The 24,107-nt window shown below is 47.8% G+C and overlaps 1 protein-coding gene across 1 annotated transcript; it reads left to right on the top strand.

Annotated features, from left to right (window-relative positions):
• Positions 1-1,038: 1,038 nt before the first annotated feature.
• LOC117067430 (intercellular adhesion molecule 5) lies at positions 1,039-16,250 on the top strand. The gene is given in 11 exon segments (XM_033184000.1): positions 1,039-1,730; positions 2,035-2,170; positions 3,475-3,559; positions 8,035-8,110; positions 10,242-10,508; positions 12,381-12,701; positions 12,951-12,983; positions 12,986-13,228; positions 13,765-14,034; positions 15,362-15,604; positions 15,801-16,250. Coding segments are annotated over 10 exon segments (1,785 nt in total). The 5' UTR covers positions 1,039-1,730; positions 2,035-2,147; the 3' UTR covers positions 16,025-16,250.
• Positions 16,251-24,107: the final 7,857 nt, after the last annotated feature.

The following is a 24,107-nucleotide window of genomic DNA, read 5'->3' as shown; positions in this document are numbered from 1 at the left end:
AAGCTTCTGATTCTATCTGACTTTCTCCCTCAAATTATCAGTACGGAAGGAGGGAACAAGGCAGTGATAACGTTACCCTAGACAGCCCTGCCTTAGCCCAAGAAGCCACTTGCTCAGAGTATAAAAAGAAAGATGGCGGGTTGATGAAAGATTCTTGCAGGGCAAGAAATAGTTCTCAGAACACACACTGGATGCTAAAATTGCCAGTAATATTAATAATTCCCCTGCCAGCCACTCCCTGTCCCCAAGAGTGAGGCCTCTCCAAGTCTGTTACCTGATTCATAAAATGCGGGTAACAGCGGCTCCCTGAAGTGTGCCTATATTCGACGGTCGAGGCACATAATTGTTCTCCTGAAATAATAACAATAATAATAATAATAATAATAATAAAAACCCAAGTCCTCCCATTTCACTGCACCAAGAAACTCAGCCCACGACTCGCGATCAGGCCAAGGATTGAGGGAGAGCCAGAGGTCCAACAGGAAACCAGATGGGAACAGCTCAATGCGGTGTCAGGGTGAACGCTTGAGAACTGACCTCCAGAGGCTTCCCTTCAGGAAGACGTTTGGCATTGAAGCTGAGGAAGGGGGTCCCTGGCGGAGATGCAACAGAGGGCTATTTCCTCCCTCACCCCATTTTTGCCACTGGACCCACAGCTCCCGGCGCGGGTGAAAGGGGGCGCAGGCACATCGGGCGGCAAGCAAGAAAGGGACGCTGGGGGCTCAAGTGTGTTATTTGTAAGTGAAGAAGTGGAGGGAAGGTATGGAAACGCGGAAGGGTGAGCAAAAAAGAAAAGAAAAGAAAAAAGGCGGGGCGCGGTGGCTCATGAGGTAATCCCAGTACTTTGGAAGGGCGGGATCACCTGAAGTCAGGAGTTCGAGACCAGCCTGGCCAACATGGTAAAACTCCGTCTCTACTAAAAATAGAAAATTAGCCGGGCGTGGTGGCGGGCACCTGTAGTCTACTCAGGAGGCTGAGGCAGGAGTAATCGCTTGAACCCGGGAGGCGGAGGTTGCAGTGGGCTGAGATCGCGCCACTGCACGCCAGCCTGGCGACAGAGCGAGACTCCGTCTCAAAACAAAAAACAAGCCTTTTTGCAAATTATCCATTGTCAAAACTCCGCCAAACACATCTCCCAGCCCGCCAGGGCGCAGCCAGCAGAGGCCCCAAGCTCCGCCAAGCGAGCCCGCATGTCCAAGGCGGGAACGTGGCTTCGTGCGCAACTCGCTGAGGCGCGGGCCGGCTCACGTGTCCGGGCCGCACTACGAAAACAACAGCCACAGGAGAGGACAACCTCTTGTTTTCCTCATACAGCAGCGCTTTGCCGCAACGATCCCTTTCCTTTTGTTTCCACATTGCGTTATTCAGAGTGGTTATGCGGCGCCAAACACGCGCTTTCTGCCCCACAGGATTCAGCCTTCCCCACCCTCTTCTTCTCCGCTCTCCCCTCCCGTCGTTGTAGCTACCTGCCCGCCTCTCTCATCTCAGCCAACCCTGTTGAGCTTTCGCGTGGACGTCAGGAGTTTCTAGGCAGATCAAGAAAATCCGCTCTCCGGCCGCACCCTCGCGCGCCCCCGCCTGGCGGTGCAGACCAAACGGTCTGAGAGCTTGGCTGGCGCCTGATAGCCGAGCGGGCGAGGCTGAGGAGCGGAGGCCTAGGAGCGGAGGCCGAGGCCGTGAGGAGCTGCCCGGCTAGGGTGAGGGACGTGCGAGCGAGCGGCCGCGACTCGGTGAGAATTTCGGTCGTGTTTTCCTTGGCTGTCGCCAGAAGCCCAGAGGAGCTGGGTGAAAGTGCTTTTGAACGGGTTCTCACGTGTGTTAGGGATCGTCCGCCAGAAAGAGCCTTGGTGGTCACGAGGTGTCCTCGCCCCTCTCCCCGCTGGACCCGAGACCCCTTCCCAGCAAGATCTGACCTGGTGCCCGGTATCCACGCGGGGGGCAGCGGCCCTCACACGAGGATTGGTACCCGTCTATCTAGTGCGTTCGTGCATTCACTTGTTCCTTCATGGTCGTTGAACGCCTGTAACGTTCCAGGTGCTTGGGATCCATGAGTGAATAAAACCAAGGGCCCTGCCTTCCTAGTACTTACAGTCCAGGGGAGATAGAGCCGCTGATTTCAGGCCTCATCAGTCGGGTGTTAGAAGGCGATGGTGCTGCGGAGGGGAAAGCGGTAGGCATGCAGGGGGCGCTGCGGTGGGGTGCGTGGGCAGGGAGGGCTGGGAAGCCAGGGGTCAACTCAGGCTGCATGGCAAAGAGATACTGAACTGGGTAGAGGAGTGTTTAGGGAGGAGGAAAAGAATTCCAGGCAGGTGGAGGAGAGAGTGCAAAGGCCCAGTGTGACTTATATTTATAAGAAACAGCAGCTGGGCAGGGTGGCTCACGCCTGTAATGCCAGCACTTTGGGAGGCCAAGGTGGGCGGATCACTTGAGGTCAGGAGTTCCAGACCAATCTGGCCAACATGGTGAAACCCCATCTCTACCAAAAATACGAAAATTAGCGGGGTGACATAGTGCGAGCCTGTAATCCCAGCTACTTGGGAGGCTAAGGTAGGAGAATCGCTTGAACCCAGGAGGCAGAGGTTGCAGTGAGCGGAGATCGGGCCATTTCACTCCAGTCTGGTCAACAAGAGCGAAACTCCGTCTCAAAAAAAAAAAAGAAAGAAAGAAGGAAAAGAGAAAACAGAAGAAGGAAAAGAGAAAACAGCAAGAAACCCTTGAATATGAATGGAAGGCAAGAAAGAAAAAGAAGGAGGAAGGGAAGGAAGGTAGGAAGGAAGGAGGGAGGGAAAGGAAGGAGACAGGGAGAGAAGGAGGGAGGGAAAGGAAGGAGGCAGGGAGGGAAGGAGGGAAGGAAAGGAAGGAAGAAGGAAGGAAGGAAAGGCAGCAAGAAACCATTGACTATGAATGGAAGGTGAGAATCCCAAACTTGGACGCAAAGTTTAGTTCACATCCCGCAGCCAGAGCAATCCAACAGCATGCGTCCCCACCCTCCCCTCACTGCCTACCGTTCTCCTGCAACAGACCTCCCAGTGGCTGGAGTGCAGGACAAAACTTTCAGACAGTTTAACCCTTTTTTTTTTTTTGAGATAGAGTGCAATGGCACAATCTTGGCTCACTTCTACCTCTACCTCCCGGGTTCAAACAATTCTGCTTCAGCCTCCTGAATAGTTGGGATTACAGACACCCACCACCACGTCCAGCTAATTTTTGTATTTTTAGTAGAGACAGGGTTTCACCATGTTGTCCAGGCTGGTCTTGAACTCCTGACTTCGGGTGATCCACCCGCCTCTGCCTCCTGAAGTGCTGGGATTACAAGTGTGAGTCACTGCGCCCGGCCTCAGTTTAAACCTCTAATTTGGGATATAATCCACAGAATAAACAAAAGGAATTCTAAAAGAAATTAAAAATAATTTCTCCTTGGGGTTACTACTTTCTTTCTCCTTAGCAAGATAAATACAGAATCTTGTGTTTCAGAACCTGCTACGTGAAAAGAAGGATGCAAGATTGGAGCTGTGGGGATAGTGCGGTGAGGGCAGGGCATGAAACAACAAAGAACAAAGTACGTGTCTGTCTATGGGTATGAAAACAAAAACTCGCCCAAGACGGTTTTCTTTCTTTCTTTTTTTTTTTTTGAGATGGAGTCTCGCTCTGTTGCCCAGGCTGGAGTGCAGTGGCCGGATCTCAGCTCACTGCAAGCTCCGCCTCCCAGGTTCACGCCATTCTCCTGTTTCAGCCTCCCGAGTAGCTGGGACTACAGGTGCCTGCCACCTCACCTGGCTAGTTTTTTGTATTTTTTAGTAGAGACGGGGTTTTACCGTGTTAGCCAGGATGGTCTCGATCTCCTGACCTCGTGATCCGCCCGTCTGGGCCTCCCAAAGTGCTAGGATTACAGGCTTGAGCCACCGCGCCCGGCCTAGGACGGTTTTCTTAAGACTCTTTATGGGCATAGAGATAGTACTAGTAGCAACTACAAAGAAAAATCGATTAGCTTGGCTTATAGTAATGAGCAATAGGAAGTTTTTTTTTTTCGTTTTTTGTTTTTTTGCTAAGACTCTAAGAGCAGAGCATAGTCTATGAGATAAATAGACAGCAGTGAGGCCAGGCGCAGTGGCTCACCCCTGTGATCCCAGCACTTTGGGAGGCTGAGGCGGGCAGATCATGAGGTCAAGAGATCGAGACAATCCTGGCTAACACAGGGAAACCTCATCTCTCTAAAAATACAAAAAATTAGCCAGGCCAGGTGGCACGTGCCTGTAGTCCCAGCTCCTCAGGAGGCTGAGGCAGGAGAATCGCTTGAACCAGGGAGGTGGAGGTTGCAGTGAGCGGAGATTGCACCACTGCACTCCAGTCTGGGCAACAGAGCGAGACTCTGTCTCAAAAAAAAAAAAAAAAAAAAAAAAAAAATTGACAGCAGTGCTAGGCTGTGCAGAAGAAGGTAATATCAGGTCAGGTGCAGTGGCTCACACCTGTAATCCCAGCACTTTGGAATGCCTAGATGGGAGGATTGCTTGAACCCAGGAGTCTGAGGCTGCAGTGAGCTGTGATCACACCACTGCACTCCAGCCTGGGTGACTGAGTGAGACCCCATTTCAGAAAAAAAAAAAAAAAGGCCAGGCACGGTGGCTCATGCCTGTAATCTGAGCACTTTGGGAAGCCGAGGCAGGTGGACAGATCACGAAGTCAGGAGATCGAAACCATCTTGGCGAACACGGTGAAACCCTGTCTCTACTAAAAATACAAAAAAATTAGCTGGACGTGGTGGCGGGTGCTTTTAGTCCCAGCTACTCAGGAGACTGAGGCAGGAGAATGGCGTGAACCCGGGAGGCGGAGCTTGCAGTGAGTGGAAATCGTGCCACTGCACTCCAGCCTGAGCGACAGAGCAAGACTCTACCTCAAAGAAAAAAAAAGAAAAAAAGAAAGTAACATCAGCAAGCTACAGAGAGATGAGTAAAACAGAAGGAGTTCTTGGATTAATCTCTAAGGGGAATTATTTGTGACACTGTGGCCCCATCAAAGCACAAATAATCTGGATTCATGTTATAGACTTAAACATCACAAGATCTACACATTGGAGAGTGTAATTGCTGGATCAGTTCTCACTGGTTCTACCCCGCTGATAGCGGGGTATCAAGTTATTTTACAGGCCCAGAGCCAAGAAGTTGCAAGTCATACAGTCAGAGCATGTGCAGAAAGGGAGACTTTGACCTCAAATAACCCTGGAACTAAAGTCTTGCCCTTCAGCAGAACCAAAAGATTGGGACGTGGCTGGAACTCGAGCACGGGAACACTTTTGAAACAAAAGCAATAGGTCCAAGCCCAGGAATGTCTGGGTATAAGACCCTTTACCATATCTTACCATAAACGGTACTGTTTGAAGTCCTTCAGATCAAAATCTGTCCTTCCAGTACTTCCACCTATGCCTGTGTCCTCCCTCACACTTAAAATTTGTTCCAGGCTCCAGATTGAAGAGACATATTTGAGCCTGTCTTCTCGCTCAGCCACTTGAAATAGACTTTTATCTCTACAAAAATCTGGTGCTTCAGTGTTTGGCTTTACATTGCACATGGACAGATAGACCTGGTTTGGTTCAGTAACAAAGAGGAGAGCTTGCTTTATTTATTTATTTATTTACTTATTTATTTATTTATGGCAAGGTCTTGCTCTGTTGCCTAGGCTGGAGTACAGTGGGATGGTCATGGCTCACAGAAGCCTCAAACTGGCTCAAGTGATCCTCCCACCTCAGCATCCCAGGTAGCTAGGACTACGGGTGAGCATAACCACACCTGGCTAATTTTTTAATTTTTTTGTAGAGACAGGGGTCTTGCTATGTTGCCTAGGTTGGTCTCAAACCCGTGGGCTCAAGCAATCCTCCCACCTTGGTGTCCTAAAATCCTGGGATTATAGGCATGAGTCACTGCTCCTAGCTTGATTTTTTTTTTTTTTTTCTTTCTTTTTTTTTTGAGACAGAGTCTCGCTCTGTCGCCCAGGCTGGAGTGCGGTGGCCGGATCTCAGCTCACTGCAAGCTCCTCCTCCCGGGTTCACGCCATTCTCCTGCCTCAGCCTCCCGAGTAGCTGGGACTACAGGCGCCCACCACCTCGCCCAGCTAATTTTTTGTATTTTTTTAGTAGAGACGGGGTTTCACCGTGTCCGCCCGTCTCGGCCTCCCAAAGTACTGGGATTACAGGCTTGAGCCACTGCGCCTGGCCCTTGATTTTTCTTATATGGTTTAAAAGCCAGTTCTAAATTACTTTCAGGCTGGGCGTGGTGGCTTATGCCTGTAATCCCAGCACCTTGGGAGGCTTAGCTGTGAGGATCACTGGAGGCCAGGAGTTCAGGATTAGCCTGGGCGACATGGTAAGACCCCTGGCTCTACAAAAACAGTTAATAAAAAAATCGTCTGGGTGTGGTGGTATGTGCCTGTAGTCCCTGGTACTCAAGAGACTGAGGTGGGAGGATTGCTTGAGCCCAGAAATTTGAGGCTGCAGCGAGCTGTGATCACACCACTGCACTTCAGCCTGGGCAACAAAGCAAGACCCTGTCTCAATATATAAATAAATAATTTCAAAAAAGATTTTGAATAATTGTGTCATCACTGGAATAAGATGATAGCATTCCAAAGTGGTTATTTTGAAGGGTAACCTTCACTTGGGATTATAAATTTTCATACACCTGTTATCCCTGTATTTAAAAAAAAAAAGCAGAAAAAACTCTTTCAGGCCATCATAGAAGTGGAGTTAGACCTGTTCCAAACCCACTGTATGAAAATTCAATACAAAATTGGAGAGTAGTCCTTCATTGTAGTCCACAATATCATAGGCTCTGTGCTAGGTGCTTAAGATACAAGATAAGTACATTACAACCTCTTATCCTCAAGGAATTTCTAGTATAGTGATGATTACATCACTGAAATAATTCACCAAAGTGAACATTAGGTCACTTTGCAACTTCAGAAATCTTGTTTGGCATAAAGTGAGATAGAGATCATGTATAACAAATAAGGGACTGTGAAGTGCGATAAGGCTAGTCAAGAAGCCTTTCTTAGAATAAATTAGCTTGAATGAGTTTTTGTTTTATTTTTTTGAGAAGGAGGCTTGCTCTGTCACCCAGGCTGGAGTGCAGTGGCATGATCTCGGCTCACCGCAAACTCTGTCTCGTGGATTCAAGCGATTCTCCTGCCTCAGCCTCCTGAGTAGCTGGGATTATAGGCACTTGCCACCACGCCCAACTAATTTTGTATTTTTTTAGTAGAGACGGATTTCTCCATGGTGGCCAGGCTGGTCTGAAACTCCTGACCTCAGGTGATCCACCCGCCTCGGCCTCTCAAAGTGTTGGGATTATAGGTGTAAGCCACTGTGCCCAGCCTAAACTCAGTTTTTCATGTTTTCATGCCAGCACCCTTCTATTGACTCAGTCTAATAGATGGAGGCAAACTAGTAAAAAGGTAAGTAGAATACAACTTACACAGGAGTCTTGATAATATTGCCTCATCTTTTTTCATATTTTCCCCCGTGTTTTTGCTATGCACATAAGCCAAACTGAAATAAATAGATATAATATAGGACATTCTTTTTTTTTTTTTTTTTTTTGAGATGGAATCTTACTCTGTCACCCAGGCTGGAGTGCAGTGACACAACCTCAGCTCACTGCAAGCTCCGCCTCCCGGGTTCACGCCATTCTCCTGCCTCAGCCTCCCGAGTAGCTGGGACTACAGGCTCCCGCCAACATACCGGGCTAATTTTTTGTATTTTTAGTAGAGACAGGGTTTCACTGTGTTAGCCAGGATGATCTCGATCTCGTGACCTCATGATCTTCCCACCTCAGCCTCCCAAAGTGTTGGGATTACAGGCGTGAGCCACCACGCCAAGCCCAAGACATTCTTTTAGTACACCTTCACTGCTGATGTTTTTGCTATAATTTTTCTAGACTAGTGAGATTTCAGGAAAGGGACTGACTTTTAATATCAAAGAAATAATTTTCCTTATATATGTATTTTTGGTCACTTTCTCCAGCATTGCTGTCTTTTTCTCTGCAGCCTTTGGCCCTTCTCATCAGGATGAAAATGCTTCTGTTTGGTGTCTGGGCCCTGCTGGCCTTGATCCTTTGCCCAGGTGAGGCTATTTGGGAAAGCATTTTAAACCAGTATGTGCCAGGACACAGGTAGCTGGTCAGTGAGGAAGCAGGTGGTGAGTCCTGTGTGGGGTGACACTTCAATGTTCGTTCATCTGGACCCGGGGGAAATATTCCTATCTCTTGGATCACTAGGATACAGAATCCTTAGGGTCTCTGGCTTATAACTGGGATAACCCAAGTTAATAGACTATCAGAGAGCACTCTCCCTAGGAAACATGCCTTCTCTGCTTGGTTCCCTACTGCCCCAGGACTGCCCTGTATTCCTCCTCTTGAGAATGTTTTTACTTCTTTATTGCCACCATTTGTGTCATGATGAACTATAATAGGCTCTTGGTTGGACAGGACCCATAGCTCAGGTACAAAAAGTGAGTTCTCCTGATGACAGGAAAGGAACAGGAGCCTTAGCAGGTAACACTTTTACAAGAGCTGTGTATTCCCAGAGGGGACTGGTATTGGGAGGTGAAGTAGATGGTAGACATGGACTAGCTAAAAGGGACCTGTAGAGAAGCCCTCAGGACTTCCTGAAGTCTCTGTGCCCTTTACTTACATCAGGCATCTAAAATCCATCTGAGGCCAGGCTCGGTGGCTTGGCCGGGCATGGTGGCTCATGCCTGTAATCCCAGCATTTTGGGAGGCTGAGGCTGGCGGATCACCCGAGGTCAGGAGACCAGCCTGGCCAACATGGTGAAACCCCGTCTCTACTAAAAATACAAAATTAGCTGGGCATGGTGGCTCGTGCCTGTAATCCCAGCTACTTGGGAGGCTGAGGCAGGAGAATCACTTGAACACGGGAGGCGGAGGTTGCAGTGAGCTGAGATCGCGCCATTGCACTCCAGCCTGGGCAAAAAGAGTGAAACTCTGTCTCAAAAATAAAATACAATAAAATAAAAATGTATCTGACATCTCCCACTGCATCAGAGAAGATTTCTAGAACAGACAAAATTTGTAGGCATCCAAAACATCCATTCTCTCAGCACCAAATTGAAACGGAATGGTCTCACTCTGAGAAGAGGCATAAAGAAAAGGCATGGGAAATGAGTGACCCGGGAGTCGCCTGCAGACCAATGGGTCTGAGAATTTGGTGTGCATAAGGGTCCCCGGGAGGCCTGTTTTATTCCCTAGCATATTTTCAGGTCCCACCTTCACAGGTTTGAAACCATGCACTCTGAGATGGAGTTGGAATCTGCAGTTTAGAAGCATTCAGGGTGATTCTGGCGAAGGGAATCCTTAGCCATAATTTGAGGGAGACACTGCTTTGAGGGATAAGTAATGAAGTTCGAATCCTGTGAGGGTCCGCAGCGGCCTAGCCTGGGACGCTTTCGAGAATTCTGAAAGTTTAGGAAGATGTTGGTTTCCTGGGCATAATTTTTTTAACAACTCTGTAATTTCCATGGTGATACTAATAGAGAATTCAAGTTCTCAAGAAAGAAGATAGGTGGAGGGAATAGTGGAGGAATCAGAGCTAACTTGTTAATTACAGGTTTTTTTGTTTGTTTGTTTGTTTTTGTTTTTGAGGTGGAGTTTCACTACACTCCAGCCTGGGCAACAAGAGCGAATCTCCATCTCAAAACAAAACAAAACAAAAACATAGAAGTTTAAGTAATTAGGCTAAGGTCATATTGCTGGTAAATGGTAGAACTGACATTTTATTTTATTATTTATTTATTTTTTTGAGACAGAGCCTCGCCCTGTTGCCCAGGCTGGAGTGCAGTGGCGCAATCTTGGCTCATTACAACCTCCATCTCTCGGGTTCAAGCAATTCTCCTGCCTCAGCCTCCCGAGTAGCTGGGATTACAGGCACATATCACCACGCCCGGCTAATTTTGTGTTTTTAATAGAGATGGGGTTTCTCCATGTTAGTCAGGCTGGTCTCGAACTTCTGACCTCAGGTCATCCGCCCACCTTGGCCTCCCAAACTGCTGGGATTACAGGTGTGAGCCACTGCGCCCAGCCAATTACAGGTCTTTTGTCCTGTCTGGTCCTCTGAACCTTTTTGTTCAGGGCAGATTTCCTGTTCTCTAACCTAGAACTAGATAGAATAGGTTCTGCATTTTGTTTGGGTCTCGTGGTCCTCACCAGAGTCATTGGCATATGTGGTTCATATTTCCCGGGTCGCGGAAGAGTCGTTTGAGGTTTCTGTTTGGCCAAATCAGGCCCTGGTGGAGTTTGGACAGTCCCTAGTGGTCAACTGCAGCACTACTTGCGCAGACCCAGGACCCAGTGGAATTGAGACTTTCTTAAAGAAAACTCAGGTGGGCAAAGGGCCTCAGTGGAAAGAGTTTCTTCTGGAGGATGTCACAGAGAATTCCATCCTGCAGTGCTTCTTCTCTTGTGCAGGGATTCAAAAGGACACAAGCCTTGGCATCACTGTGTATCGTGAGTGGGGCTGAGGGCTGGGGGCAGGGGGACGGAAAGGAGGAATGGGGAAACATGAACATGTCTTATTTAGGGAAGGACGGGACAAATGTTTCTAATTAGGGGAGATAATTAAGGCCCTTAATAAAGATTTCTGTCATACTGCAGGGATTCTAGATCCAATCACCTTTATTATTATTATTATTTTTGAGACGGAATCTTGCTCTATCACTCAGGCTGGAGTGCAGTGGTGTGATCCCAGCTTACTGCAGCCTCCACCTCATGGATTCAAGCAATTCTCCTGCCTCAGCCTCCCCAGTAGCTGGGACTACAAGCACCCGCCACCATGCCTGGCTAATTTTTGTATTTTTTTAGTAGAGACGGGTTTCACCATGTTAGCCAGGCTGGTCTTGAACTCCTGACCTCTAGTGATCTATCTGCCTCAGCCTCCCAAAGTCCTGGGATTACAGGCGTGAGCCACCTCAAGTTCAGCAAGTAGAAGTGAGCCTGGCCCACTTCTACTTCCCTTTGATGTAGGCTTTCTTCTGAGTTTTAAATTAGGAGCAGACCATAGAGAGCATCCAGACATCTGTGCTTGAAAATATCTTCAATACAGGAAACATATGCTAATAATGTTTATGGTTAAATTACCAAAAAGTATAAGATTAGGCTGGGCACAGTAGCTCGTGCTTTAATCCCAGCGCTTTGGGAGGCCAAGGCAGGAGGATCACTTGAGGCCAGGTGTTTGAGACCAGCTTGGGAAACATAGTGAGACCTCTGTCTCTACAAAAAAAGTTTTCAAAGTTAACCAGGCATAGTGGTGTGCACCTGTAGTCCCAGCTACTTCGGAGGCTAAGGTGGAAGGATCCTTGGAGCCTAGAAGTTCAAGCCTGCAATGATCTATGATCACACCACTGCACTCCAGCCTGGGCAACAGAGTGGGATGCCATCTCTTAAAAAAAAGTATAAAATTAATGCTGAATTGTTTGCTACAAGCTATTGGAATAAACAGAGATTGGAGAGAGAAGGGTCTTTGTGAACTGGGGCAGCCTGAGAAGGCTCCATGGTGGAGGAGGCTCCTGACTGCCCTCCCCCGGGATGATTAGGGTTTGAATTGAAGGGGACAGGTAAGGAAGACCTTTCAGGTGGGCAAATAACATGGGCAAAGATATGGCCATGAAAGCAAGTATGGTCTCTGTGGGGTCAGAACTTGGTTAACTACAGTTTGGTTTGTTTGTTTTGAGATGGAGTCTTGCTCTGTTGCCCCGGCTGGAGTGCAGTAGCGCAATCTTGGCTCACTGCAACCTCTGCCTCCCGGGTTCAAGCAATTCTCTGCCTCAGCCTCCTGAGTAGCTGGGATTACAGGCACCTGCCACCACGCCTGGCTAATTTTTGTACTTTTAGTAGAGACAGGGTTTCACCATCTTGGCCAGGCTGGTCTGGAACTCCTGACCTCAAGTGATCCGCTCGTCTTGGCCTCCCAAAGTGCTGAGATTACAGGCGTGAGCCACCGCACCTGGCCTGCTAGAGTATAGATTTTGTGTGATGCTAAGGAGCCCCCGGAAGCTGCTCTTGCCCCTGAAGCCCCTCTGGTAAGAGATCAGTGCTTTCCAGAATGGCAGCAACAGTCAAAGCAAGGGACCCTCCCTCAGCAGTCACTCTTCTTGGCTATGGCCTTAGCCACTTTTGATGGGAAGAACAAGAGCCAGAAGACTAACTCGCCCCATCTAGGGCAGGGATGGCAGAAAGCTGACATTCTGACATTGCTGATCAGTTGGTTTAAGGTGGCAGTCACCTTCTGTGATTTATATCACTTCATCTTCCTGTCCTATGCCGTTTCTTTCTGGAGAGGAGGATGGCATGCTCATCAAGCCCTGCTTTTTTGTCTTAAAGAGCCACCAGAGCAAGTGATCCTGGAGCTGCAGCCTGCCTGGGTGGCCGTGGATGAAGCCTTCACAGTGAAGTGTCATGTGCCCAGTGTAGCACCCTTGGAGAGCCTCACCCTTGCCCTTCTCCAGGGTAACCAAGAACTGCATAGAAAGAACTTTATGAGCTTGGCTGTGGCCTCCCAAAGAGCTGAGGTCATCATCAGTGTCAGAGCCCAAAGGGAGAATGACAGGTGCAATTTTTCCTGCCGTGCAGAATTGGATTTGAGTTTGCAAGGTGGGAGGCTCTTTCAAGGCAGCTCACCCATCAAAATACTCCGGATCTTTGGTGAGTCAGAACTCAAGTGCAGGAGGAATCCTGGGGCTCATCTTGCCTTGGCTTTTGGGACTAAGTTCTCATGGGGTTTAGGGTGAGGGTGTGAGAGTAACTGAGCTCCACCTTTGCTTGGGCTTTAAGCTCACCCTGGGGAAGAGAGACATTTTAACCCCACTCCCTTCCTACCTTGAAGGGTCCTGCATGACGTATGATTTCTCATGACTTTTCTCCTTTCTCTTCTTGTCCTCATTTTTTTGGCAGAATTCTCTCAGACTCCCCATATCTGGGTCTCTTCCCTTTGGAGGTTGGGATGGCGGAGACTGTGAGCTGCGAGGTGGCTAGGGTGTTTCCAGCCAAAGAAGTTATATTCCACATGTTCCTGGAAGACCAAGAGCTGAGCTCCTTCCTTTCCTGGGAGGGGGACACAGCATGGGCCAATGCTACCTTTCGGGCCATGGAGGCTGGTGATCAGGAACTGTCTTGCCTTGCATCTCTGGGTCCAATGGAACAGAAAACAAGAAAGCTAGTGCATAGCTACAGTAAGTGACCTGGCTCTTCCTTTTTCATACGGGTTCTCTGCAACTGAAAACACAGTAATGGGTTGGTGATTTGGCTATAGATATTCCTGCTGCCCTTTGCTGGGTACTCTCTGAAGTGAGTATGAGTCTTCATCTTTCTCTGGTAAATGCAGGCAGATTGGGGACATGTATTGCTACAGTAGTTCTTTCCAGCCTTCATCCCCAGTTTCCTTAGGCTATCCTGCTTACAGAGTGATTTTGGATGCCCTAAACTACTTCTTAGGAACATTTATTTGAGGTGAGGAGGAAAGCTGTAAGATGAAAAGACATCTTGCAGTCCTTGCAGTGAAGCATAACTAAATGTGTGCATGCATAAGGGAAGCTCTCGGATCCCCAAACCACCTCATTCTTTCCTTCAGCTTTTACAGAAGAAGCAATGGTATCCAAAGTCTTTCCCCGTTGTCTGCCTTCCCAAGGGCTTTTGCCAGCAGCAAGAGTGCAGAAGTGTCTGCTAGTTTTGAGAAATGTGTCTGGTTCTCCTTTTCCTTTCCTTACAGGCTTCCCTCCACCAATCCTGGAGCTAAAAGAATCATACCCATTGGCAGGGACCAACATTAATGTGACCTGCTCAGGGCATGTATTAACATCACCCAGCCCTACTCTTCAGCTTCAGGGAGCCCCAGACCTCCCTGCCCCTGGGGAGCCTGCCTGGCTTCTACTTACTACCAGGGAGGAAGATGATGGCCGAAATTTCTCCTGCGAGGCCTCTTTGGAGGTGCAGGGTCAGTGGTTGATGAAAACCACTGTGATCCAGCTCCATGTCCTATGTGAGTAGGGGCCTGATCTTTCTTGTCAAAATAAGGATTATTATTTTCCCATTTCTAGAGAGCTTCTTGGCCAGCAGTGCTTCATTATTAGAGTTGCCACATTTTTCTCATTAAAAAAAAAAAAAAATCAAAGGAGAGAATAAAAGGAAAGAGTTCCAAGCTTACCTTACTCCCGGGAGAGTGAGTGGGGAACCAGATGAGGGGAAATTGGGAACATAAAGGAAAGGGGTTAAAGTGATCAGGCAACATTAGTTGAGGGCAATGGCCGAGGAGAACAAAGGAAGTGATAGTGGGAGTTTATGCTGAAAAGGGAAATATACAAAAATTCATCTACAAATTTCTATTTTGAAGAGTAGAGAAAATAGGCCGGGCGCAGTGGCTCACGCCTGTAATCCCAGCACTTTGGGAGGCTGAGGTGGGTGGATGGCTAGAGGTCAGGAGTTCCAGACCAGCCTGACCAACACGGTGAAACCCCATCTCTATGAAAAATACAAATATTAGCCGGGTGTGGTCATGGGCACCTGTAATTCCAGCTACTCAGGAGGCTGAGGCAGGAGAATCGTTTGAACCCTGGGAGGCGGAGGTTGTAGTAAGCCGAGATCACGCCACTGCACTGTAGCCTGGGTGACAAAGTGAGACTTCGTCTCAAAAAAAAAAAAAGAGAAAAGTAGAAAAATCCTCATCTCTTGAGTTCACCACTACCTAGCTCCTTACCCACTGAGAAGCAAAGATGGGAAGCAGGGGCCCCAGGGCCACCACGGACACAGCAGGGTTATCATTTAGTCTGAATCTATAAAAACACCCTAGGTTTTGGCTGGGCATGGTGGCTCACACCTGTAATCCCAACACTTTGGAAAGCCAAGGCTGGTGGATCACGAGGTCAAGAGTTAGAGACCATCCTGGCCAACATGGTGAAACCCCGTCTCTACTAAAAATACAAAAATTAGCTGGGCATGGGGGCACTGCTTGTAGTCCCAGCTACTCGGGAGACTGAGGCAGGAGAATCGCTTGAACCCAGGAGGTGGAGGTTACGGTGAGCCGAGATCACGCCACTGCACACACTCCAGCTTGGCGAGAGAGCCAGACCCCGTCTCAAAACAAACAAACAAACAAACCAAAACACCCTAAGTTTCATCTGGGACTCCCTGCCCATGGGGAAGATGGGAAAGAAGAGTTGCCTCAAAGTAGGGAGCTGCTAGTGCTCCCTTGGTAAGGAAAGCTGTTGGGTGGAGGGGACCGCATTTGGGTGAGGAGAGGGAGCAGGGTGTGAAGGTAGGGAGGGAGTGTGGTGCACTCAACTCAGCTCTTTGGGAAACTGTTTTTGCAGACAAGCCACGGTTAGAGGAATCCCGTTGCTCTGGCAAACAGACCTGGCTGGAAGGGATGGAACACACGCTTGCCTGCGTCCCAAAGGGAAACCCAGCTCCAGCCTTGGTGTGTACCTGGAATGGGGTGGTCTTTGACCTTGAAGTGCCACAGAAGGCAACCCAGAACCACACTGGAACCTACTGCTACACAGTCACTAACCAGCTGGGCTCTGTCAGCAAAGACATTGCTGTCATTGTTCAAGGTAACCTTTGCTGCCCTGCTGCCAGGCCCAGGAGATGGGAAACCCCTTAGGGGTTTGAGATTCTTTTCCAAGGATGGGAATAAGAAAGATTCTACTAGGTTGGGAAGAATGAGACTCAGAAGTGGGCTTGGAGGGCTGCAGTGGGTGATCCTCATACTATCAAACTTTCCTAACTCTGCCTTCTGTGCTTGGACAGGACTGGATGAAGGAATCAGCTCTGCCCTCTTTGTCGTTATTACCATTGCCCTTGGAGTGGGTGTCATCACCATAGCACTGTATCTGAGCTATCGGCCCTGCAAAGTGGACAGGAGGAAATTGCTCTATAGGCAGAAAGAGGAGGACAAAAAGGAGGAAAGCCAGTTTGCTGTTGAGGAAGAGAAAAGTACAACTCATATAATTGACAGCTATTTGATTGAATGAGACTTTTGCTACTGTGGTTTCCCAGGGAGGGAAGAAGGGATAGAGGAGAAAGGAAGAAACAGAATGGCAGGCTGCATTATCCTTTGTGTTCTTCTGTCTGTAAAACAGTGTTTCAGGCCCCATGTCCCATGTCCTGTGTGTCCAATATGTCCACAAACTCACCTTTCTCTCTCTCTCGTTCTCTTTTTTTTTTTTTTTGAGATGGAGTCTTGTTTTGTCGCCTAGGCTGGAGTACAATGATGCGATCTTGGCTCACTGCAACTTCAGCCTCCCAGGTTCAGGTGATTCTCCTGCCTCAGCCTCCCCAGGAGCTGGGATTACAGGTGCACACCACCACACCTGTCTGATTTTTGTATTTTTAGTAGAGATGGGGTTTCACCATGTTGGCCAGGCTGGTCTCAAACTCCTGACCTCAAGTGATCTGCCCACCTCGGCCTCCCAAAGTGCTGGGATTGCAGGTGTGAGCCACCACGCCCAGCCACCTTTCTCTTTTGAGCTCACTCGAGTCATCAGGAATCTCAGTCTCAATGTTTGATTTGTACGAAGGCCTCTTGTGCCTTGCCAGTTGCATCATCATTCCACTCTTAGATCCAAAAAAAAAAGATTCTGCCCTTTCCTTATGCTTCCCACTGCCCTTTCCTCTTAAACATCATACTAAATTCAGGCACATCTTAGAAATGCAACTCATATTTCATGGTTTTCTGATTTCTAACTGGGAACTCAATTTGTAGTCCAAGGACAGGACTTTGAAGGGAGTAAGTATCAAATACGGGGCTAGGAGTCAGAGCTCTGTTCCCATCTCCACTTTCCCTTGCTCCCCTGACCTGGGCTTCTGGAGTGCCAGCTCCCAGAGCTGAGCTTGTTGACATCACTAAGGATCAGTGACAAGCTTCAACTCAGTAACCATCTGTTGTGGGTCTTGGGGGAGTATACAGATGGTAAGAAATTCCACTTCGGGCCAGACAAGCATCCTATCTAGCCCAGTGTTCTGTCTGTGAAGTAGAAGGTAGAGTTCTTCCACGGAATTGGCCTCATAGGTTAAGCACTCCAAACATCTCTGAATTCCTTTACACAGAGAGATCAACTGTGAGTTCACATTTGCCAGTTTTCTTTTTTTTACCCATATGGGCGTCTAGGTTAGAGTTCCAATGTTTACTCTCCCTTTTCATCAATAAGTGGATGTTTTCCTCTGTCTGCAAACAATTTCCCTGAAACTTCAAGAGGAATCCTCTTGTGAAAATGTTCATATGATTTTATGATTCAGCTTCTCTCCCTGTCCTTGGGAAACAGTATATTCACCCTCGGAGAAGGCGTGAGGAATCATAAAACCAGATCTTTTCTCCCAAATCAGTCAAGAAATGTTCACTGAAATGTTGCTATGGTAAAAATAAAAGTGATTTTATGATATCCAAATGCATTTCCCTTCCCTTCTGTGTCATTGCTAAAAGCTCTTATTATGTCAAATAGTTGCATTTTATAACTTTTTTTTTTTTTTTTAAGATGGTTGCCCATGCTGGAGTGCAGTGGAGTGATTTCGGTACACTTCAACCTCCACCTCCCGGGTCAGGTAATTCTCTGCCTCAGCCTCCCAAGTAGCTGAGATTACAGGTGCCCACCACCATGCCCAGCTAATTTTTTGTGTTTTTAGTAGAGACAGGGTTTCACCATCTTGGCCAGGCTGGTCTTGAAGTCCTGACCTTGTGATCCACCCACCTTGGCCTCCTAAAGTGCTGGGATTACAGGTGTGAGCCACCGCTCCCGGCTGCATTTTATAACTTTAAGTACAATTTCTAAGGAAAAAAACACCGTGTTGATAGCATAAACAACCAGCCCAGGGCAGGGGGTGCATTAGCTCAGGGCAGCAGCCTATTTGACCTGCTTTCAAAACTAAAATTCAGGCCGGGGGCGGTGGCTCACGCCTGTAATCCCAGGACTTTGGGAGGCTGAGGTGGGCGAATCACTTGAGCCCCGGAGTTTGCAAATAGCCGGGGCAACATGGCGAAACCCCATTTCTACAAAAAATACTAACTTAGCTATGTATAGTGGCATATAACTTAGCCATGTATAGTGGCACGTGCCTGTAGTCCCAGCTACTTGAGAGTCTGAGGTGGGAGGATCACTTGAGCGCAGGAGGTGGAGGGTCGCAGTGAGTTGAGATCATGTACTGCACTCCAGCCTGGGCGACAGAGCCAGATCCTGTCTCAAAAACCAAACAAAGGAAACAAAAACAAAAACTAAAGTTCAGATTTCCAGATAGAGGTACGTAGCCTTCCAAATTGCAGATACTAGCTAGAAAAAATGGTGGCATCAGACAGCAGAGGGAAAACATTTTCCCATTCTTCCCAGACCTCCTCTGAGTCTGGTGTTATAGATTAAGTGTAAAAATAACCCTTTGGTTTCATCACATACAAGGCAGTGGGGATACAGCAGTGAACAAAACATTGTCCCTGGCTTCCACAAGTTTATTAGGAAAGCTATTTAGACAAACAATTAGGAGATTACATTTGTGCATGAACTCCTATGACTGGGAAGACAGATTGTTAAGAGAAAGCATAACTCGGATCAAGGAAGGCTTCCTGGAGGGACATGAAATATCTTGACTTTGCAAAATAGCATCATCCCCCAACATGACCTTTTCAACCTGGATGTTTCCACTAGGTGGAGCTACTGCTCTCTCATCCTGTGAGTCTAAGATAAATCATCCATCTTCCCTGAATGGAGCATTTGGGGAAGTAAGTTAAGAAGCAGGTTTCAGAGACAGGAGTATAGAGCCGCCCCATTCGGGGATCCACAGCCATTTCGGTGTCAGGATCAGCCGCATCAGGGCTGTAGTTATCCTGTATCTGCAAACCCTGCCTCATGGCCTCAGTGCCTTGAAGCACAGCGAATCCAAAAAGGAAGGGAAAAATGAGCCAGACATGGTGGTGTGCACCTGTAATCCCAGATACTGGGGAGGCTGAGACAGGAGAATCATTTGAACCCGGGACGCAGAAATTGCAGTGAGCCGAGATGGCGCCATTGCACTCCAGCATGGGCAACAGAGCGAGACCCCATCTTGAAGAAAATAAACACAAAAGCAAACAAACAAAAAACAAAACAGTGAGCCGATATCATGCCACTGCACTCCAGCCTGGGCGACAGAGCAAGACTCTGTCTCAAAAAACAAAACAAAACAAAACAAAACCAAAAAGGGAGGGAAGAAGGGGGCCATTTGGACTTTCTAGTTCCAGCAGGGAGAGCCTGGAGGCTTAGCCGGCTGCTGCCTTTGCTTCTCAGTGCCACAGGGTGTCAGTGTTGACAGATGGTCCCACACAGTACCATCAAACCAAGTGGGTCTGCAGATCCGGGTTCCCAGCTGCTGTGGATCTCTGAGGCAGGATGATCTGCTTCTTTGGGGCCTGGTCCAGCTGTGGGTGTCGTCTTGCTTGGGTTTCCAGGGTTCCAGTTCTTAGAGCTCAGTAGTTTGGATGAGCCATCCCACAAAGCTCTTCAGAGTAGGCTGGGCTCTTTCCCTTGTAGACTTGGAACCTCTGTTCGCTTTCCTTCCTGAAGGATTCACACCACCAGGAGTGAGGCAACCCCGTCTCATTGATTCTTTTTTCTTTCTGGAGACGGAGTCTGGCTCTGTCTCCCAGTCTGGAGTGCAATGACGTGATCTCTGCTCACTGCAACTTCCACCTCCCAGCTTCAAGCAATTTTCCTGCCTCAGCCTCTGGAGTAGCTGGGATTACAGATGTGTGCCACCACGCCCGACTAATTTTTGTGTCATTAGTAGAGACAGGGTTTCATCATGTTGGCCAGACTGGTCTCAAACTCCGACCTCAGGTGATCGGCCCACCTTGGCCTCCCAAAGTGCTGGGATTACAGGCGTGAGCCACCACGCCCGGCTTCATTGATTCTTAAAGCAGGAAGGGTCTCATATCTCTCTTCCAGTATAATAGAGCTTCTGAGGGTAGCTGCCTTCATTGTCTATAGGAGGAGGCCCCACCCCCTAAATGGTTTTGATCATATTCTTTCTGAACATTAAAGCAACCAGCTCATGCTTAAATTGCAGCTACCTTGATTATCTCCAGAGGAAGAGTGGCCTTTAATGCTCCAAAAGTTTATCTACTTTTTTTTTTTTTTGAGACGGATTCTGGCTCTGTTGCCCAAGCTGGAGTGCAGTGGCCGGATCTCAGCTCACTGCACGCTCCGCCTCCCGGGTTTACGCCATTCTCCTGCCTCAGCCTCCCGAGTAGCTGGGACTACAGGCGCCCACCACCTCGCCCGGCTAGTTTTTTGTATTTTTTAGTAGAGATGGGGTTTCACCGTGTTAGCCAGGATGGTCTCGATCTCCTGACCTCATGATCTGCCCGTCTCGGCCTCCAAAAGTGCTGGGAATCTACTTTATTATTATTTTTGAGGCAGTACCTTGCTCAGCCACCCAGCTGGAGTGCAGTGGCCTAAGAGTGCAGAGCTCAGTGCAACTCTGCCTCCCGGGCTGGAGCGATTCTCGTGCCTCAGTAGCTGGGAATACAGGTGTGCACCACCACACCTGGCTAAGTTTTATATTTTTAGTAGAGATGGGGTGCCACCATGTTGGACAGGCTGGTCTCAAACTTCTGACCTTCTCCCGCCTCGGCCTCCCAAAGTGCTGAAATTACAGGCGTGAACCACCGTGCCTGGCCGTTTATCCTCTCAAGGATGGTCAGGGTGACATTCTGGTGTCTTTCTCTCTAGACCTGAGAAAGCATAAGTTATATCTTTAGTGGGACTTCTTACCATAGGGTTAATAATAGTGTTTACCTTAGAGAATTATAGTTAGAAAGAAATGACATAATACTTGTAATAAACCAGCATGGTACTGGAGACGTGTTCACATTTGTTGGTTTTTATTATTACACTGATAATTCTGGTGGTAATTAAGCACATCATTATAATCACAGTAAACTCAAAGCAAGAATCAGAAATCCATGGTAACCTTGAGGGCCATCAAAAGTCATAGGCAGCATGCACAGCTTTCCAATTTTTTTAGTCTTTTTCTTGCTCCTTCCCCTACTTTCCCCCCAGTTTGGTCCCCTAGGATTTAGGACTACTAGTAGGGTGACCAGTCCTATTAGTTGAGTTTGCATTGAGCTGAGGGATTCTTGGAAGGAACGTGGGACTTTCAATGTTGACATTGAGAAAGTCTCCTGCAAACCAGGACAAGTTGGTAACCCTAATCCCAGCGGTGCTCATCATGTGCCTCAGCACTCCAGGGCCTTCTGAATTAAAGAAGCAGCCAGGCAAAGTGTCAGCTTGTCTTGGCCTAGAAGCCCAGACCTTGTAATTCAGAAGAAAAGGGAAGGGGTCAGTTCTGCTCTGAACTGAGTATAAAGGGACAAAACCCACCATGTGTATTTCAACAATGCTCATGGAAGAAATTCAGAAGTGGTCATTTTAGGTTAGGGTAAATTCAAAAAAATGACAGAGTCAGGAAAACATTATCCCAGAGGTCAAGGATGACTCAAGCTCTGCCTACTGAACTCTTCCTTGTGCCAGTCTCGCTAATCTTATCTTCAGGAAGAGTTTTCATTAGAAAATACCATTAAGGGCCAGGTGCAGTGGTTTACGCTTGTAATCCCAGCACTTTGGGAGGCCAAGGCGGTTGGATCACCTGAGGCCAGGAGTTTGAGACCAGCCCGGCCAACATGGCGAAACCCTGTCTTTACTAAAAATACAAAACTTGGCCCTGTGTGGTGGTGCACGCTTATAATCTCAGCTACTCAGGAGGCTGAGGCATCAAAATCATTTGAACCCGGGAGGTGGAGGTTGCAGTGAGCTGAGATCGCACCACTGCACTCCAGCCTCTGTCTCAAAAATAAAAACAAAAATAGACTATTAACATTTTTTAGTTGTGAGAAGATATAAAAATTTCCATCTTAACCATTTTACGTATATAATTCAGTCATGTCAAGTACATTCACGTCGTCATGCAACCATCACCACCATCCATGTCCAGAACCCTTTTCATCTTGCACAGCCGAAACCCTGTGCTCATTAAATAGCTCCCTCAGCCACTGGCAGCCACCATCCTACTTTTTGTCTCTATGAATTTGACTGCTCTGAGTACCTCATATGACTGGTATCAGACAGTATTTGTCTTTTTGTGACTGGCTCATGAGAAACACTTGAGATGACTGGTTGGAATTAGGAGCAGGTGGCACCACAACTGGTCCAGGCCTCTCATCTCCTCGTTCTTCTTTTTCCCTGTTCCACCAATACAACAGCTGTGGACACGTCTCATCTTTGCAGTCCCTAACACAGTGGTTTCCAACCTTGTTGACACATTAGAATCACCTGGGTAAGTTTTCAAACTACTCTTACCTGGACCGGATTCCAGGGTCATTATATCAGAATCTCAGGGAGTGAGTGCTTACGTATGCATCATTTAGAAAACACCGAGGCATCTTAGGCCGGGCGCGGTGGCTCAAGCCTGTAATCCCAGCACTTTGGGAGGCCGAGATGGGCGGATCACGAGGTCAGGAGATCGAGACCATCCTGGCTAACACGGTGAAACCCCATCTCTACTAAAAAATACAAAAAACTAGCCGGGGGAGGTGGCGGGCACCTGTGGTCCCAGCTGCTCGGGAGGCTGAGGCAGGAGAATGGCGTGAACCCGAAAGGTGGAACTTGCAGTGAGCTGAGATCCGGCCACTGCACTGTAGCCCGGCGACAGAGCGAGACTCCGTCTCAAAAAAAAAAAAAAAAAAAAAAGAAAACACCGTGGCATCTCAAATTTGCAGTGGAAATTGCTGTCCACACCAAGTTGATGAGCTGAACTGTGGAACAACAGTGGGTGAATCAAAAGAGTTTAAAGTAGATGGTCTTTTTATTTTTATTTTTTATTTTTTGTTTTTTCTTTTTAAAGTAGATGGTCTTTAAGGTCTTTTTATATTCGAAAATGTGCAAAGTCATGTAGTATCTTTCTAATTCTCAACCAGCAGTGGTTGAGTGGATTCACCTACACCCAAGGGGAGCTGGGCGGACAGTCTCTGGAGTGTGGCTCCCCCTGCAGTTCAGTTATATGTTATAGACCACCCCACTTTAGAACCCTCTTAGTCACCCATGCAGGCGCTGGACATTGTCATTCCCCTGTCACATGCATTCAACAAATACTTACTAAGATGGCTCGCCTCTCCTTTTAAAACACGCAAGCCAAGAGATAATGATAATTGTGCTCATTCCATTGACTTCTAAAGACCGTGAGATTTGTGAATAATTTTTTTTTTTTTTTTTTTTTTTTGAGACGGAGTCTCGCTCTGCCGCCCAGGCTGGAGTGCTGTGGCCAGATCTCAGCTCACTGCAAGCTCCGCCTCCTGGGTTCACGCCATTCTCCTGCCTCAGCCTCCCGAGTAGCTGGGACTACAGGCGCCCGCCACCTCGCCCGGCTAATTTTTTTGTATTTTTTAGTAGAGACGGGGTTTCACCGTGTTAGCCAGGATGGTCTCGATCTCCTGACCTCGTGATCCACCCGTCTCGGCCTCCCAAAGTGCTGGGATTACAGGCTTGAGCCACCACGCCCGGCCGATTTGTGAATAATTTTTAAGGCCGAAAGAAGGATGTTGCAGGAATATTGATTCCAGCTTCGTGCAAGAAATAGTTTTCTGCAGTGAGAGTGGTTTAATAGAATGAGGAGCCTTGTGAAAGTGATTCCCTCGGTTCTAGTGCTACACACTCGTAATTGGAATACTGACTATAATGGATGCCGGAGGATAAGATTCCCAAAGTAGAAGAAACTAGACTGACTTATGAGGCCCTTCTAACTCCAAAATGCATAATTTTAAAGCCAGATAGTAGAAGAACAATGTAAGATGCAGGAATGGCTTCTGAGCTGAGAAATGCAGCAGCTCTAGAGTTTTGATTATTTCAGCTTTCAACCACTTCCCAAGGACGGAGTTATTAACTGTAAGATAGCCAAAAATGAACACAAGTGGGTCTCGTTATCAAGAAAATTCATTATAGCACATAAGAATCAGAACTTCTAAGGAAGATTAATTAGGGGGTTGATTATTTGCATTGCAAAATAATTCCTGACTTCATGAATCATTTTTGGATACTAGAA

Source organism: Trachypithecus francoisi, unplaced genomic scaffold (genome assembly GCF_009764315.1).
Source record: "Trachypithecus francoisi isolate TF-2019V2 unplaced genomic scaffold, Tfra_2.0 Lachesis_group20, whole genome shotgun sequence".
NCBI classification, from domain to species: Eukaryota; Metazoa; Chordata; class Mammalia; order Primates; family Cercopithecidae; genus Trachypithecus; species Trachypithecus francoisi.
The sequence above is the reverse complement of the archived record's forward strand: the minus strand, read 5'-3'. Positions and strand labels throughout refer to the sequence as shown.